The sequence below is a fragment of the Ctenocephalides felis genome, unplaced genomic scaffold, assembly GCF_003426905.1.
Source record: "Ctenocephalides felis isolate EL2017-DRISC unplaced genomic scaffold, ASM342690v1 CF-g0.4_SCAFFOLD_00845, whole genome shotgun sequence".
Taxonomy (NCBI): Eukaryota; Metazoa; Arthropoda; class Insecta; order Siphonaptera; family Pulicidae; genus Ctenocephalides; species Ctenocephalides felis.
Genome location: NW_020536999.1, coordinates 17,755,537 through 17,772,943, shown reverse-complemented (window position 1 = coordinate 17,772,943; position 17,407 = coordinate 17,755,537). Strand labels below are relative to the sequence as shown.

At 28.9% G+C, this 17,407-nt stretch overlaps 1 protein-coding gene across 1 annotated transcript; it reads left to right on the top strand.

The window, feature by feature from the left end:
* The first annotated feature begins 6,364 nt into the window (after positions 1-6,364).
* Positions 6,365-14,673, top strand: LOC113379557 (tyrosine decarboxylase). Its single transcript, XM_026619543.1, has 12 exons — positions 6,365-6,679; positions 6,762-6,813; positions 9,142-9,212; positions 9,302-9,538; positions 11,257-11,380; positions 11,458-11,698; positions 11,794-11,968; positions 12,104-12,269; positions 12,709-12,779; positions 12,880-13,115; positions 13,970-14,056; positions 14,493-14,673. Exons 1-12 carry the CDS (start codon positions 6,365-6,367, stop codon positions 14,671-14,673), a joined length of 1,956 nt encoding a protein of 651 aa, XP_026475328.1.
* Positions 14,674-17,407: the final 2,734 nt, after the last annotated feature.

Sequence of the window (17,407 nt, the reverse complement as noted above, 5' to 3'; positions counted from 1 at the left end):
AAGATAATCCACATCGAAATACATCGATTGGCTTTTACATTTTTGAAATAGGTTTAGTAGTTTTTGAGCAAACGTCGATTTACGGCAAATAAACTGTTCACACACACACACACACGCACGCACACATACAAACACACATAGATTTTGGTCTCATTCAATTTAGAATGGCTTAAAACGTCGAGAAAACATAAAATTAGCGAATCAATTTTTGATGAAAACATAAACTTCTCCTTCAGGAAGTTAATTAGACAAGTTCAAAAGTATAAAAGTATAAAAGTTATCACCATATAAATTATTTCATCTTCAATTTGGTCCATTTATATTGTTAATATATTTATAATATAGACTAAATACATATATAAGTCCTGCACTAATAATTTACAGCTTTCGTGCTTTCTGTTTTTCTATTATATCAAATAATCTAAATTTTACATATTTTATCTAATTTTGCAGTTAAATAATTCCTTGTCCATTATTTCAACATGAAGATGATATACAGGAATTTAATCTTCAAGAAATAAGTCACCCAGAGACACTAAATTTCTGAGCAACAGGTCGAACGAAGAATTCGCAAAGTACAACAGGTGGGTGGGAATACATACATACATATATATATATATATATATATATATATATATATATATATATATATATATACTAGATTACCCGATTTTAAGTAAAATGTCATTTCTGGCTGGTGACAGTTCTGTCAAGATGTTTTCAATGTCAAGCAATAATATTTTTTTTCATTTATTACTACAATATTACTATATTTTTAAAATTATTTAAAAATTTAAATATTCTTTTAATAAACTTAATTTTAACAAACGTCAAAAAATCTACTCATTTGCTCAAACTTTGATGTTAAACTACTTGTTGTAAGGCCGTGATATTACAGTAAGTTCTATAAGACCATGATATATACCGCTAAAAAGAGTTCCATAAAAATCGGCTTAATTGTTTTTCCAACAGTTAATTACAAGAAAACGGCTCGGTAGATTTTTACCTAAAACTAATCAGTATCATTCCCAACTAATATCTTTCGAACAGTTTTTGATTTTTTAAAATCCGTTCGGTAGGATGAGCTTAAATGTGGACGAAAAGTTTAACACTTTTTTCCAAATTATAACAAAACGGCTCGGCAGATGGTTGCACGGAACTAACAAACGGTAGACCTCATTGAGATACATCAAATGCCTATCAAGTTTAAATGTCTGAAATCGGTTCAGGCGTTGTAGAGAAAACGTCGATGAAAGGTCTAATTTTGACAAATGCCAAAAAAAGGATACCAATTTTTGCAAACTTTGACGAATTTTTAAAGCTAAATGAATTAAAAACTTTAATAATCCGATTGTTGCCAACCCCTTTACATATACAAATTTATAACTTATAATTATTATAGCTTTTAGTTTATAAGAAAAACAACTGCAAGAGCAAGCTGATAGTAGAACTTCTGGTTCTGGTTAGCAACACGTAAATTAAAATAATCTGTGCATTCTGGAATTCGTCCCTGAACTGTGAGGAATTTCATATAGGAGTTTTTATTGACACCCCATTAAAGAATCTATTATACAACCCCATTGCCGACTATTTTGTCCCGTTTTATTGACCCATTTTGAGTGCATCCATACAGAACTATTTAATATGACATGCAAGTTCATTCAATTTGTCTACGCTTTCCACACCAGCAAAATTTAATACCAATGATGGAAAATAGTGAATAATTTGAATAATTCAAGAACAAAATTTTAATGATATATCTAATTAATGAAGATATTTTGCAGCAATCAATTGATTTTAATAATACTACTTTGAAAGTATGTTCAGTTGTGCTCAACAATTTAAGAGAAATCAAATTTTTAATGTCAGCCGAACTAGAAAATCCGGCTTTCGAGGTTTCAAGTTATTTTTAATCGTTTGCGAAATCATTCTACTAATTTTCCCACTTAATTTTTTACTGCAAAGTCTTTCTGTTCTTTTTCAATCTGGTGTTTGTAAGAAAACGACATCTGGAACTAAATCGTTTGTTTGATCTAAAAGATTACTCCTTACCCATGCTAACAAATGAGAAACATTTCAATCATGAAGAAAATGATTGAAAAAGACAATATTTCTAACAAATATTCTGAATTTGAATATAATACGCAATTGATTGAATTAAATTGAACAAAATAAAAAAAAACACAAAAAATGTTGAATAACTATGCCGAATTAAGAAAGTTAAGATATAACTTAGCGACAAGTGAATCAAAAGTTATAGTTCATGTCATCTTTTATTGAAAATTCGACGCTCTGCAAAATAGGTTTTTTATCATTTGTTTTGTAGAGATTCGAATTTTGAATAAAACTCATTTATTTGTTCGGTAAGTTATATCTAAAAACATTTTTAAAGTTTTTCTAAATTTTCCCATGCTATCTTCAAACAAAACTTTGAGAGTATTGCGCACTATCTAAAAGACTATATCAAGAGCTAAAACTTATAGAGGATTTTTTTATCAATTTGGAAGCACTTGAGCCTCCGGGAGCAAGAAAATTCGGAAATGACCATATTAAGGACCACCCTAATATATATGTATATATATATATATATATATATATATATATAAATGATCTATTTATATCCAGACAACAATTACTATCCCCTAATAAGAATTCAAATCAACCGCCACAAAACGTCAGGTCGCCATATCATTGCGAAAAGTGTTTTTCCCATCCGTTTCCTATTCATCAGTTTCTGATGTCGGGGAAGGTCTATTTCGAAAAATTATTCATAATTTTCTGATGATGAATTTCAGAACGAGCACGCTGTGTTGATTTCCTGCAATTATCGAATCGTTTTCCTTTTAGAAAGGCAGCTGGTGACTATTTATTTTCAGTAAAAATTAAAATAATATAAATGGAATATATCTGGGGGCGTCCATTAATCACGTGATCGATTTTTTAAGGATTTTTAGATTCCTCCTCCCCCTCGGTGATTAGTGGTGATATTCAAAAGTACCCCACCAAACATTATGTGTATTTTTGATTACGAGAAAACTTGTATTTTTTTATTTTTTTAAGGAAAACTTGTTTAGGCGCGACTACGGTGTAAATCCGTACAAATGCAACGGAAATTGCGTTACGCCCGTACGTCATTCACTTTCGATGAAATCATTTCTATACGGGTCGATTGTGATTGGTCGTCCTATATGTGAATAGAGAAATGTCGTTGTATGCGTACCGAAATCAACGTTTTATGCTTACCGATACCAACAAGGAAATCGGCATAGATAAATAAACATTTTAAAGTTATATCGTAGTACAAATTTTGGTTTAATGAAAAATGCCTGAATCAGAAGAATATTTTACCATGTTCCTTGAAAATAATAAAACAAATTAAACATTTGGGCCCTGTGCTAAACATAAGTTTATTGATTAGAAATTATTTCTATATTATTCGTAGTTTCTATAAAGCTTTATTAGTTATTAAAATGGAAAATAATTTTTAGATAAGACAGATATTACAGCTGTTCAAAGAATAAGATTATACCGCCAGCGAAAAAGTAAAAAAAATACAAGCAGTCAATGAATGTATGTTAATTTTTATTACATGAAGTTCTTCAAACACAATTACACGATGAGTGAAGTAGCGAAAACAATATTTGTTTAGGCGTTGTTTAACATAATCCACTGTGGGAACGAATATTATAGAATTTATTAAACAGCATTTACTTCATTTCTCTAATGAAGGTTCATTTCTAAATGCTAATTACAATGACAAACCGATCATATCATATTTGAAGTATGACTTGAATTATATTATTGTTTTTAAATATTATACATATTTTTAATGCTATTATAAATATATAATTTATAATTTATCATTATATAAATGTGTATAATGATTGACACTAATAAATGTGTGCATCAAGAGTGTTACCATATTACTAATAAACATATTTCAAAATTATCATATGATGTATTTATTTTTACTTAAATGCCATCTTGTACAGTAGCAAATAAATTTTACTTCACTCGCGTCTGAACCTTACTCGCACTCTTTTTTTTTATTGACTTGGGCGTAAAAGTATTTGAATAAATCTGCGAGCAGCTCCCACATTACCGCCTATCGTTGGCTTGTCGCTTATTTATTACTCATTTTTCCCACGCGCGGTTCGAGAAATATCTTCGATGGCACTCGGGGTTAATGAAGGCTTTTGTGCGCGATTTCAGAATCGCATATTGACTAGGAAACACTTGACTGACTGACAGAAGCAGTTGCCCCAGTAGGTCTTCCTTGCCTGGTAACCGACATTTTCGAGATTTCTTAAAATAAACCGCCATCGACGTGGCCGTGGGGGTGTCGAGGTTAATTTAAATGCACATCGGGGATACAAAAGATAAAGGACAAAAATGCCTTCTTGAAGCCTGGTGACCGTTTCAAGTTCCGGGGTCAACCCAAACTCAAGTGTTGTTTTGTAGTCAACAAGTGGTGGTCGATAAGTACTGAATGTAATCATCATTCATTGTTCACAACTATGGGTACACAACATACTTAGTTCCTTTTCACAGATAGAATGGTGGAGGTATCATTTGGCAGTGCTTTTTTAGTTCTCTTTTCACTAAATTATAATGAGTAATTTTATTGCAAATGCATCACAATTTGGTAACTTTGATGATACTGACCACCAGAAAACCGTTTTAAGAAGAACTATTTGTAACTTAGGTGTATGAAGACCTATTGAAAAATTAAATGATTTATTAAAATATTGCAAGCATTATTGAAAAAAAAAGTTTTGCAAGAATCCATACTTTTTTTTCTTAGACGATGTGGTGTAGAAGGAACTCTTTGGACAATGGGTCCGATCCAATTTCCTTTCCTTTTAATTGTCCTTATCTATCCATTTTAGCTTCTCCATTCATAAATTCCTTAAATCGTCTTATTCCTACCCATCCTTATGATCGCCAACACTTATATATTTGGAAAACTGAAATTAATAAAGTGTATATCCCTTATTTCGACAAATCAATATGATTCAATCAACCCCTATATCGAAATATGAGATCATCCCTAATAATCGTCGAGGCGCTTGTCTCAGAGTTCAACGGTAAAGTTTTCTTTTGAATTCCTGAACGGAGAATTGCGATGGAAATAATTCCACGTAGTTGTGGGCGCGAAATTGGAATATTTCTGTGGACGACATTAAACAGGGCCGAATCGAGGAAAACAAAGGGTATTTGATGATAATGAAACTATTTAGATATGGTTTTGGAGCAGTAATCGCAAATCTCATCTTTTTAGGAAATCTCATCTTTCAAATCTATGCCTACATAAATTTGAGTTGATAACAAATTGATAATTGGGAACTAAAATTATTTAACTAAGTAGATTAAAGTCGTGTCTCTTTAACTTCCCGATGGAGAAGTGTATGTTTTCATAAAAAAATTCGAATCGCTAATTTTATGTTTTCTCGACGTTTCAAGCTATTCTGAATCGAATGAGACCAAATATGGAAAAAAGTATGTGTGTGTGTATGTGAACAGATTTTTTGCCGTAAATCGACGTTTTCTCAAAAACGGCTGGACCTATTTCACAAATTTAAAAGCCATTCGATGTATCCCGATGAGGAATAGCGTTTCTCAGTTTTGTACGACGATTGGCCGAGCCGTTTCTATGTAATTTGGGAAAAAGTGGTAAACTTTTCGTCCACATTTAAGCTCATACTACCGAATCGATTTTAAAAAATCAAAAACTGTTCGAAAGATATTAGCTGGGAATGATACTGAATAGTTTTAGATGAAAATCTACCGAGCCGTTTCTTGTAATTAATTATTGAAAAAAAAATTTAAGTCGATTTTTATGAAACTTTGGCGATATATATCATGGTCTTACTGAACTTACTGAAAAATTACGGCCTTACGACGAGTAGTTTAATTTTAAAAATTCATCAAAGTTTGAGAAAATAAGTAGTTTTTTTGACGTTTGTTAAAATTATAATTAGATGATTTACTTGTTATAACGATAGAGAACTTGGTCTTAATAAACATACTAAATCATTAAAGTCCTACGGAAACTGGTTCAACTATAAAAATTGTTGATTTTTGAAAATTTGCTTTTAGATAATACTCCAAACTCGTGTACGTAAGTTTTCAATTATGTGTAATAAATCCACTCAAAATACTTTTAATCACTCATAAATTAATTAAATTTTCATTGATTAAGTTGATTATTTACACATATCGGGAAGTTCATGTAACTTGCCTCAAGCCAAAATAACAATACCAACTAGTTTAAATTGTTTTCGAGTGTGAGGTCAATCTCACGTTGAAAAACACGTTTCTGGTATGACAATATTTGTATAAATATTTTCTTTACCGCAGCAAAATGAATACAGAAGAATTCAGAAAACGCGGCAAAGAAATGGTCGAATACATTTGCCAATATATGGACACGTTACAAGAGCGTCGAGTGACCCCATGTGTCGAGCCAGGGTACTTGCGACCTCTGATCCCACATGAAGCGCCTGAAGAAGGCGAAAACTGGGAAAAAATAATGGCAGATGTCGAAAATAAAATTATGCCAGGTGTCACGCACTGGCAACATCCTCGATTTCATGCTTATTTCCCATCTGGCAACTCTTATCCTTCGATATTAGGAGACATGCTGTCGGATGCCATTGGATGCATCGGATTCTCCTGGGTAAGAAGAAGATATATATATATATATATATATATATATATATATATACATGTGAGTGAGTATGATTATGTTCCTTTTGCAGGCTGCCAGTCCAGCATGTACAGAGTTAGAGACCATAGTATTAGATTGGTTAGGTAAGTAAATATCAAAAAATCTTCTATTGCAAATTTTGAATATTATTTTAAACCATTAAATTATCATAAAAATAAAACCCTGTTGTCGAATAGCTTTTCAACTAAACTAAAAAAGATCCACAGCAATTTAAAAAGATTTTTTTGATCAGATTGGTAAGACCAAGTCTTCAAATTTTATGTTTGTATATTTATTAAGTATGACCTAAAAAAATTCGATTATCATAGTAAAAAATATCCATTTTTTCTACTACATTCGTGACTAGCATTTTCTCTTCCTAATCTCTGCCAATTTTTAATACGACATTTTTATATTTTTGCTTGATTTATAATTGTTTGCGCCATTTATTTTGGCAATATATAAAAATCGATCAAAATTAATTGAAGACCATTAAGTCATAAGCCGTGCACCAGAAAACATGGACGTTCTGGTCTATATTTATCTATTATATAAAAATAAGTCGGGTTTTCCTTCCTGACGATATAACTCCAGAACGCAGGAACCGATTTCGACGATTTTGCATTCGTTGGAAAGGTCTCGGACTCCGTGAGGTTTATAGCAAAGAAAATTGGAGAAAAATTTCAGCAGAAAAGCGGAAAACACCTTTTCACATACAGCGTCATCTCTGATACTTAGCATGTGCTACAAACTAATATTTTTTGTTTGACTGCTACTCATTTGTTTGACAGCTACTCATTGTTCTCTGCTCAGTTAATTTCATGTAAAAAACCGGCATTGTGCAAAAAATGTAAAAAAATAAGTTATTTGTCATGTAAAAAACCGGCATTGTGCAAAAAATGTAAAAAAATAAGTTATTTGTTTCCTAACATTTCAATTGGAAACCATCAAATCAATCACGTGTATTGTGCACATTTTTATTCAATTTCAAGAGCAGGCAATTTTTTTCTTCATCTTTTAATCACCAAACGAAATGTTAAATAAAGTGAAACCATCTGGTGGTGAAACGGAGTTTGCCCGGTTTGCTAGTTATATATAAAAACATTCTAAATTCATTATTCTATGACACAATTTCAATCCTTTGAGCTTTGAATATGAGCATCATGAATATTCCGACAGAAAATAGTGTAGAAAAAAATCTGAGGTAAAAAATAAGTTATATATAAATAAATAACCCATATAGACATATAATTACACATAATTATAATATAAATTTAGAAATATTTATGGACTCGGTTAATAAACAATATTTACACATTAGTCAATTGAATAATTTGTTGTTGTTATCATTTAGTTAAATTTAATTTTGAATAATTTAAGAGTGCTTTTCTCATTTACTACTTGCTTGATTCTATAACATCTATATCTTTTATATGCAACCACTAAAAATATTAATAATTTTATTAAATGATAGATGACGTAACACTAAAAATTTAAATTCAATTTAATTAAAATTATAAATAAATGTGCGTAGGTAAGTAATTATTTAAATAATCGAATTTCAATATCGTTCTTGTTGTGCTCATTGCAAAATTCAAAGGATCGATATTTTTGCACTTAATTTCATGCTGATATTAGTATATATGGCTATTTTATGACGATGAGGGAATAAAATATAAATTTAAGATCCTTATGGGTATAAGTGATTGTACTAAAAACCTACACATTTGCTTACTAAACCAACGATTCTCGTACCTTGAAAATTGTATATATATATATATATATATATATATATAACTTAAAAATAATCATACTATTAAAAAAAATATTGATGATTTTCTATATAAATATCATGGACACTTGATCTCCATAGTTTTTAATAATCAATACATTATTATATTTATTTGAAATAATCACAAATCTATCAAAAACAACCTAATGACGTCTGCAAAAATCATTTTGAAATAACTCAATGTAAACAAAATTAAATTCTTTTAATCTATGCATTAAAAAATAAACTGTTATTTAATCCCTCTGTACTAAAATGACATAGAAATTATATTACCAATGAATGGAATTATTATTGGAATTATTTATGGTAAATTTTATTTAGAATGAATTAATTATAATTTTAAACAATTTTACAAAGTTAATTAAATTATTGGCGTTCTCCAGAATTATAATTTATTTAATAACCTCATATAATTATATTTAGTAATGCCAATAATTTACCAAAAGTTTGTTATATTTGGCAATCTATAAAAATCAAATAGCGTATGCAAAAATCGTATCAAAATTTGCTAATTAAAAAACTGAGGTTTGCTATTATTTTTTTCTGCATTTTTCTACATTTGGTGTATTTATAATTGTTATATTTTATATTTTAATTATTTATAATCATTATTATTATTACTATATTAATTGTATTTCAGGCAAAGCAATAGGATTACCAGATGAATTTTTAGCATTTAAAGAAAATAGTCAAGGAGGTGGCGTCATTCAGGTGACAATCATTTAAAATACACCTGATTTATTTTGGCAACATTAAAAAAAATATATATATAAAAAATAAATTTAAAACTTATCTTTTAGACTTCGGCCAGTGAATGCATCCTGGTGACAATGTTGGCAGCAAGGGCTCAAGCAATAAAACGTCTTAAGCATCAGCACCCTTATACCGAAGAAGGGCAACTGTTGTCCAAGTTGATGGCCTATTGCTCGAAGGAAGCTCATTCTTGTGTAGAAAAAGCAGCTATGATCTGCTTTGTTAAATTGAGGATTTTGGAACCGGACGAGAAGTCCAGTTTGCGAGGAAGCACTTTGAAAAAGGTAATAAATTAATAGAATAAATTTGAAAAAAGAGTGCTCGTAAGGTTCACACGCGATTGAAGTAAAACTTATTTGCTACTGTACAAGATGGCATTTAAGTAAAAATAAATACATCATATAACAATTTTTAGTGTCAACCGTTATACACATTTATATAATTATAAATTCTAAATTATATAATTATAATAGCATTAAAAATATATATAATGTTTAAAAACAATAATGTAATTAAAGTCATACTTCAAATATGACATGATCGGTTTGTCATTGCAATTAACATTTAGAAACGAACCTTCAGTAGAGAAATGACTGAACAATGTTTGTCAGACCAATTAGTCTATTTATAATATATATATATATATATATATATATATATATATATATATATATATATATATACATATATACCGATACACCTCCATAAAATAAAATCTAATATTAAATCAAAACGATTCGATGAATGAGTGAATATGCAATAGAAATCTTTATGACTTCACTTAAATTTAATATGATTATAAAAGTAAATTTTTATGTTATCTTCGTTTATTGCATTTAAATAAATAAGTAATACGATCTTATGCTTTTGAATGGTTTCCGTATATAAAAGGAATTGCTTACATTGAAAACCCATTTTTTACATAGGAAGTACATAATAATTTGATGAATAATAAATTGAATATCGACTCTAAAAAGGTAATAGACAATTTTTGTGCAAAGGGAAAAATATTATTTAAATTATACGTTGTGAGAATATTCAAATTATAATAATACATTTAATTGCAAACTAGCGCATGGCATCGTGCCTTAAGGCAAATTGCTGGAACTTCCCGTACCAAAAAATTTTTTTTAAAAAAGATTAACATTTTTGAAAAAAAAATACTTTAAAAAAAAATTTTTCAATTTAATAACAATAATTAATTTCCCGTAGGATAAGTTATAGTAATCTCAAAAAAATCGAAAATGGAAATTTTTGCATATCTTTACGTTTCAGAGGTTTCTGAACATTTTCGCATACCTTAGAAAAAATTGATGTATGTGTGTGCGTGGTGTTTGTTTGTGTGTGTGTTGCGGATACAAATTTTCGTCGACGATTTTCAGAACACGGTTCAACGGATTTCAATTATTAAAATTTCTCAAAAATCTACTTTTTTCAAAATTAAAAAAAAAATAAACGGGAAGTTTCAGCAATTTGCATGATGCCATATACCAGTAGTTTTGTACAAAGATGTATAAATAATAAAAAGTGCAACTTGGAGATACTACTTGTATATGTAATTGTACATCATGATTGTACATAAATATTATTGCAAACTAGAAAAAATGGCTTAAATCAAATAGTTTTTATTTCACCATATAAATCATACCTAGAAATTTTGGTAGCAAGAAAAAAAAGACAAAAATATTCAGACTGCAATGTGATTAATAATTAAAAATAGTTGAAACATTACAAACAACACAAAAAAGGCAAATTAAAGTTAAAAAAAAATAATATTTAATCATAAACATAATATAAAAAGTATTGAATGTCCTCTTGAGTTATAGAAAATTGCATTCGCGATGGAAAATTTTTAAATTATTCCAAATTGGTCTTTTTGCAAAAAAAAGTATAACAAAAAAGCATAACAGTATGATTACAGTAGGATAAAATTATGATATTTAACTTAAATTATATAAATAAGAATGAAATTTATAATATGTACTAAAAATCTATTCTGTAGGCAATGGAAACCGATGAATTTGAAGGTCTGGTCCCATTTTTTGTGTCAACAACTTTGGGAACCACTGGAAGCTGTGCTTTTGATGCCCTGGAAGAGATCGGTCCAGTTTGCCGAAATTTTCCAGGTAATAAAAACACAGAAATAATAAAAAAATATAGTAACATCATATATATTTTCATAATTTCCTTTACTCTTTTTCAGGCGTTTGGTTACATGTGGACGGAGCTTATGCAGGAAATGCGTTTATTTGTCCAGAACTAAAGTATCTCTTAAGAGGAATAGATTACGCAGATTCTTTCAATACGAATCCAAATAAATGGTTGTTAGTTAATTTCGATTGTTCGACTTTGTGGGTTCGAGATCGAATCAGGTTGACTTCAGCACTAGTTGTCGATCCTTTGTATTTGCAACATGGGTATTCGGACGCTGCCATAGATTACAGGTGGAAATAATTAAAATCAAATTTTGCAAAAATAAAAAAAATTTAAAACTCTTATATTTTGAATTGATTTTTAATACATCGTTGTATATTTTCAGACATTGGGGTGTCCCACTGAGTAGAAGATTCAGATCTCTAAAATTATGGTTTGTGATGAGAAGTTATGGAATTAGTGGTCTACAAAACTATATAAGACATCATTGTCAACTTGCCAAGAGATTTGAACTTCTGGTCTTGGGTGACAACAGATTCGAAGTTTGTAATGAAGTTAAGGTAACATATAAAATCTCTCGAATAACAGATAATTATGAAACCTCTCGATTTTGGGATCTATAATTCTATTTAAGATCACTAATTAATTATGGTCTATTATTTCAACTTTCATTTATATTTTCTCTTATTTTTCAGTTGGGTCTAGTATGTTTTCGACTTAAAGGATCAGACAAACTAAACGAAAAACTTCTAAGTATCATAAATGCATCAGGAAAGATCCATATGGTTCCTGCTCATGTCAACTATAAATACGTGATCAGATTTTGTCCAGTTGCTCAAAATGGAACAGAAGACGATATAGGTAAAATGATGAAAAACATCCACTTTAAAAATGAGATAAATTCTAGTAAGGAATCCTAATATCATATTCTCAAGAGTCTGTCCTCGCCAGATAATTAAAAAAATCTAATTTGTCGAATTCTAATGAACTCATCGTGAAGCATTTTTATATAATTAAAATAGATTCTATATTTTATCAGTTAGTTTGATTTAAGTGTGGTAATAGTCAGGAAATTTTCACTCATTGTTAGGCAAGATATCCTTGGCATAATGCTAATACAAGTGATCAGAAATGGAAAAACTCCTTGAAAAGAACTGATGATATCAGGAAACTAGAACGAAATAAAAAAAAAATATAATGTTGGTTTAAGTTGACTCTTTCGCAATAATAGCCCAATAACAAGACGATATTATGTTTTTTGTTTAGATGATTTCAAATAATAGAACTCTTAATTTTTTAGACCATGCCTGGAGCGTCATTGTAGAAGTTGCAACTGAGCTATTGGAAACACAAGCTTTGGAAAAAGCACAGGTAACCTAAAAAACTATCTTAAGTTCATACATACAACAACTTAAGTTCAATTAGAAGAATATCTCAGAAATTATACCAATTTATCCATTATTTTTTCTAGGAGGAAAGAGACGAATTTTCCGATGTCCTGGAAAAGAAAAAGAAGGAAACTCTGGCGTACAAACGTTCATTTTTCGTTCGAATGGTCAGTGATCCTAAAATTTACAATCCTGCAATAGCAAAAGCTCTTCCTGGTATCAAGCCAAAAGAAAGATTCAATGGGAGATCTCTTAAGGAACATTCTTCGCCGAACCACGCATCATCGTCTAAGGAATCTGTTACCATTAATCCACCGAGGTAAGAAAAAACTAAATTTATGGATAATTGACTCTAAAGTTTATATTGTTTTATTGTGAATTAGTATACCATTACTAGAAATATATTTTTTTTATAATCATCATCTTAGGCACAAGTTCAGAAATTGGTAGACATTCATGGTGCATTGTTGTATATTTGTAGAAGTACTAGTATTTTATAAATAAATTATATATCTATATATATATATATATATATTATATATATAATATATATATATATATATATTTCATTTTGTAATTCGTTTTATAAAAAAGTCCAGAAATAAATCCGGACCTTAATGGACTGAACTATAGTAATAAAAGTAACGCAAATGTATTAAAAATGAAGGATATTTTTTTCAAAAGCAATACCATAGAATATAGCTTAAAAACATTTACATTGAACAAATATGAAAATATCAATCCTGCTGCGATATAAAACATTTATTTTAAATTTTTTATTTATTCTTGCTAACTACAAAGTTCATATAAATATAAAACGATTAAAAATATTCAGTTCAATGCGTTTTGAACTTTTACAGGAGAAACGAATATTAATCAAATAATATAAATATTTTGCAGGAACGTAATTGTATTATAAAAGTTACAATTTTATAATTATTTATATAATATCTATAAAGATTCAAAAAAAAATCCCCAAAAGCTGTTTCGTCTACACCAACAGAAAGCTTTTTGAATCATTTAAATCGGATGCTTATTTCTCTCAAAAACAGCCGTTTTTCTCCGAAACGGCTGGACCTGCCTTTGCCAAAAACTAATTACCACTTCTCCCAATCATTAAAAATTGAATGTTAACAAAGGTATTGAAGATTAAATTATTTTTTAATTTTTCAGCAATTCACAAGGATTATCTTGGATAAGTTGGCCTTTGGAATTCTTATTACAAGGAGATGACGGTTTAAGGAACGATTTGTCATTAAGGTAAATTAAAATACAGATAATTTAACAAAATTTTTGCAAATGTCCTTAATAAATTAGCAATCAAAAAGCAATCCAAACAATATCTGGTTCTAAAATTTATAAATGCTATATTGATGAGTAAACTTTCTTTGTAAAGATTTTATTATTTGGCTTAATACTTTTAACGATTTGTGACAATATCATAATGTTTACTACTTGATAAATCTATGAAACGACGCCAAATAAATTCTGTACAAGAATTTAATTGAAAATTAAAAATCTCCCGAATGAATAATATATTTGTTGTCGAATCTGGTTAAAAGCTTCATCCAGCAATCCTCCTTCCAAGATTGTCTTTAATATGTCTTTATAACACCATATAATAAATTTTATTAATGATAATATTATATTACCTTTTCATAATAATTAATATTTTATTATTATCTATTTCCCCAAGATTTCGTCATCTAGATACAAAGTTGAGACTGTCTCCATCCAGAAGAGGCAGTGGTGCATCATCACCATCTCCAGAAAACAATGAAAACCAAAGCATCAACTATCAAAATAATTCAAGATCTCCAAAAAGATCTCCAGTTAAAGAAAGTTTACTCCAACTCACAAAAATGAACCATGTATAATCGTTTTTAGCCAAATGGTATTTCGATATGGTGGACAAATAAATAAAATAAATCAAATCTTTAGACTAATTTTTAGGGCTATTTAATAATAGGATATTTATCTGGATTTTTTGGCTTTATAGGTAGGAAATATATTTATTAATTGATGAAATTTAATAAATTAATCGCACTAGATGCTTTATATCCTTGTAATTGAGGATCACTCTATAGAACAATTGAAGATCCTTCTTATTTTTAGTTGCAAAGACATGAAATTCAAATGAATTTATGAAATTATAGTATTCTTCATGGTAAATTTCAAAATGGTAAATTTAAGAAATATTAGTTCCAAATTTCTCAAATTGATATGCAATCCTTGTCCAGGAAAGTAATGAATCCAGAGTTCATTTAATAAAATTAATTAAAAAACAAGTGTCAGTTTTTACAAAAAATAATTCCACGATAATATAAAATAATTCCAAAACAATTTTTACGTTGATAGTTTTCTAAATAATATTTTTAGAACAAATTGATTTGAATCGGATAGTTTTCCCAATCCCAGATTAAGTAAATGAAATCAAAATACCCAGATTTAGTTAGTAGTTCAAATATCATCAAGGCACTGATGATCCAAAATTCTAATTTTTCTAATATTTATTTGCAATGATGCCAAATTATATTTAAACCATATTTACTTGTGGAATTATAGCCTTTTTGGTAGATGATTTGAGGAAAATTGAAAATCTTGAAGTCTTTTGTTCAAAATCAGTATATAATCCAAAATACGCCATATCAAGCAGGGATTAATGATGAAGCAAATGATGAAGTTTTATGAAAAAATAAGAAGAAGTGACAATCTTTCAAAAAAATCCATAATTATATGATATCTGAATTAAATCAAATATGTTTGGATTTTCTCAATCATAGCCCAAATTTCGTTATTAGTTAAAGAAAAATTAGAAAATTTTGTTTGGAGCCTTTCGGAAACTTCATCAAATATCTCAGTACAATTTAAATGTTAACTAGTGGGGTGGGTGGCATCGTGCCTTAAGGCAAATTGCTGGAACTTCCCGTACCGTAACGAAATGTTCGAGGAATACTGAATGTTTTCAAATAGATTATTATAAATATTGTAACATTGTCTAATATTTATAAGAATTGTATAAACTGAATTGCAAAGTTGAAATTATTTGTTTCAACAAAAAACTAAAAAAAAAAAAAAAAAAATCGAACAAAATTTTTTTTCCAAAATCAATTATTTTGTTAAGACAAGCAGAAAGTTTTTTGAATCATTCAAATCGGACGCTTAGTTCTCTCAAAAACTGCCATTTTTTACATATTTAGCTCCGTATCTTCGAAATGGCTGGGCCTGCCTTTGCCAAAAACTAATAAACACTTATCCCAATCATTACTAATTGAATGTTTTTTAGATCATTCAAATCGGATACTCCGTTCTCTCAAAAATTCGATTTCTATTTTCCGCACTCTTGCTCCGTATCTCCGAAACGGCTGGACCTGCCTTTGCCAAAAACTAATCAGCTCTTTTCCCTATCAATAGGAATCGAATGTTTTTTGAACCATTCAAATCGGTTGATCCGTGCGCCCTAAAACGTGACTGGAAATTTGTATCCACACATACATACACACACACACACATACACACACACACACACACACACACACATCCATTTTTTCTGAGGTATGCCAAAATGTTCAGAAACCTTCAAAACGTCGAGAAATGTAAAAATTTTCAATTCCGATTTTCGGCCCATTACAATAACTTACCCTACGGGAAGTTAAAAATACAAATATGTTATAAATTAAAAACCAAGCTATCAAAATTACATATTTTCCGTCTAATATAATGAATATTATATAATATAAAAAATAGTAGAATTGTAAAAAACCATTTAGTAAATTGTGCAATATTAGATGTAATAATTGCTTTTGTGATAAGTTATTAAATTTTTATCCATCTAATTTTTAATTTTTCTTATTATTTATATCCAAGATTTATATAAATATTAGCTTACAAAATTTTCAAGATTATCACGTCGTTGTGTAATTAAATAAAATCTAGATGTAAAACTTAGTGAATTCAATGTATTAAATAAAATGTTATTATATCACATTACAAATGTGTTTTTTGTTAGTTATTTTTAGGTTCCAGGAACGGTATAATGATCTATTTCTGATCTTTTATATCAGTGGTAAACAACATAATAATAAATTAAATAATACATTAAAGAAGAAAAAATACTAAATTTGGCAATAGTAAAATATAAATAGTTATCAAAATATGGACCAAAATTTTACAAAACAATCCGATCAATCAACCAATAAACATTTTTAAAACTTATCCTTATTTACGAATAAATTAAAATTTTAAAAATTAACCCAAAAATTCGTAAACTTTCCCAATGATGATTATTTAGAAATTATTATTTTTACCTAAAAGGTTGATACAAAATCATTCAAAAACTTTGTCAGATGATTATGATTATTTATAAAAATAATAAATTCTCAATTTGTATGACCAAAAGTATTTATAATGGTCGAAAAAAGTTAGTAAACTCCATATAGCATGTATTTATTTCAAAAGTCTATTACAAAATAATATTTTATACGTGGGTGGCTACTAAAAAAAAGGTTAACAACCTCTGTTATATAGAGGCGATTAAAAACCCACATAAAAGCTAAGATTCACTTATCGGATAAGTATAATGTTTGAAAAAGAAAACACTTTGTAAGAACG

Bases quoted from the DNA above. Each gene is read 5' to 3' on its own strand.
- LOC113379557 (XM_026619543.1), top strand. From the start codon at position 6,365: ATGAATACAGAAGAATTCAGAAAACGCGGCAAAGAAATGGTCGAATAC. The intron at 6,814-9,141 runs GTAAGTAAATAT...ATTGTATTTCAG, and splicing joins CATAGTATTAGATTGGTTAG to GCAAAGCAATAGGATTACCA. The intron at 9,539-11,256 runs GTAATAAATTAA...TCTATTCTGTAG, and splicing joins GAGGAAGCACTTTGAAAAAG to GCAATGGAAACCGATGAATT.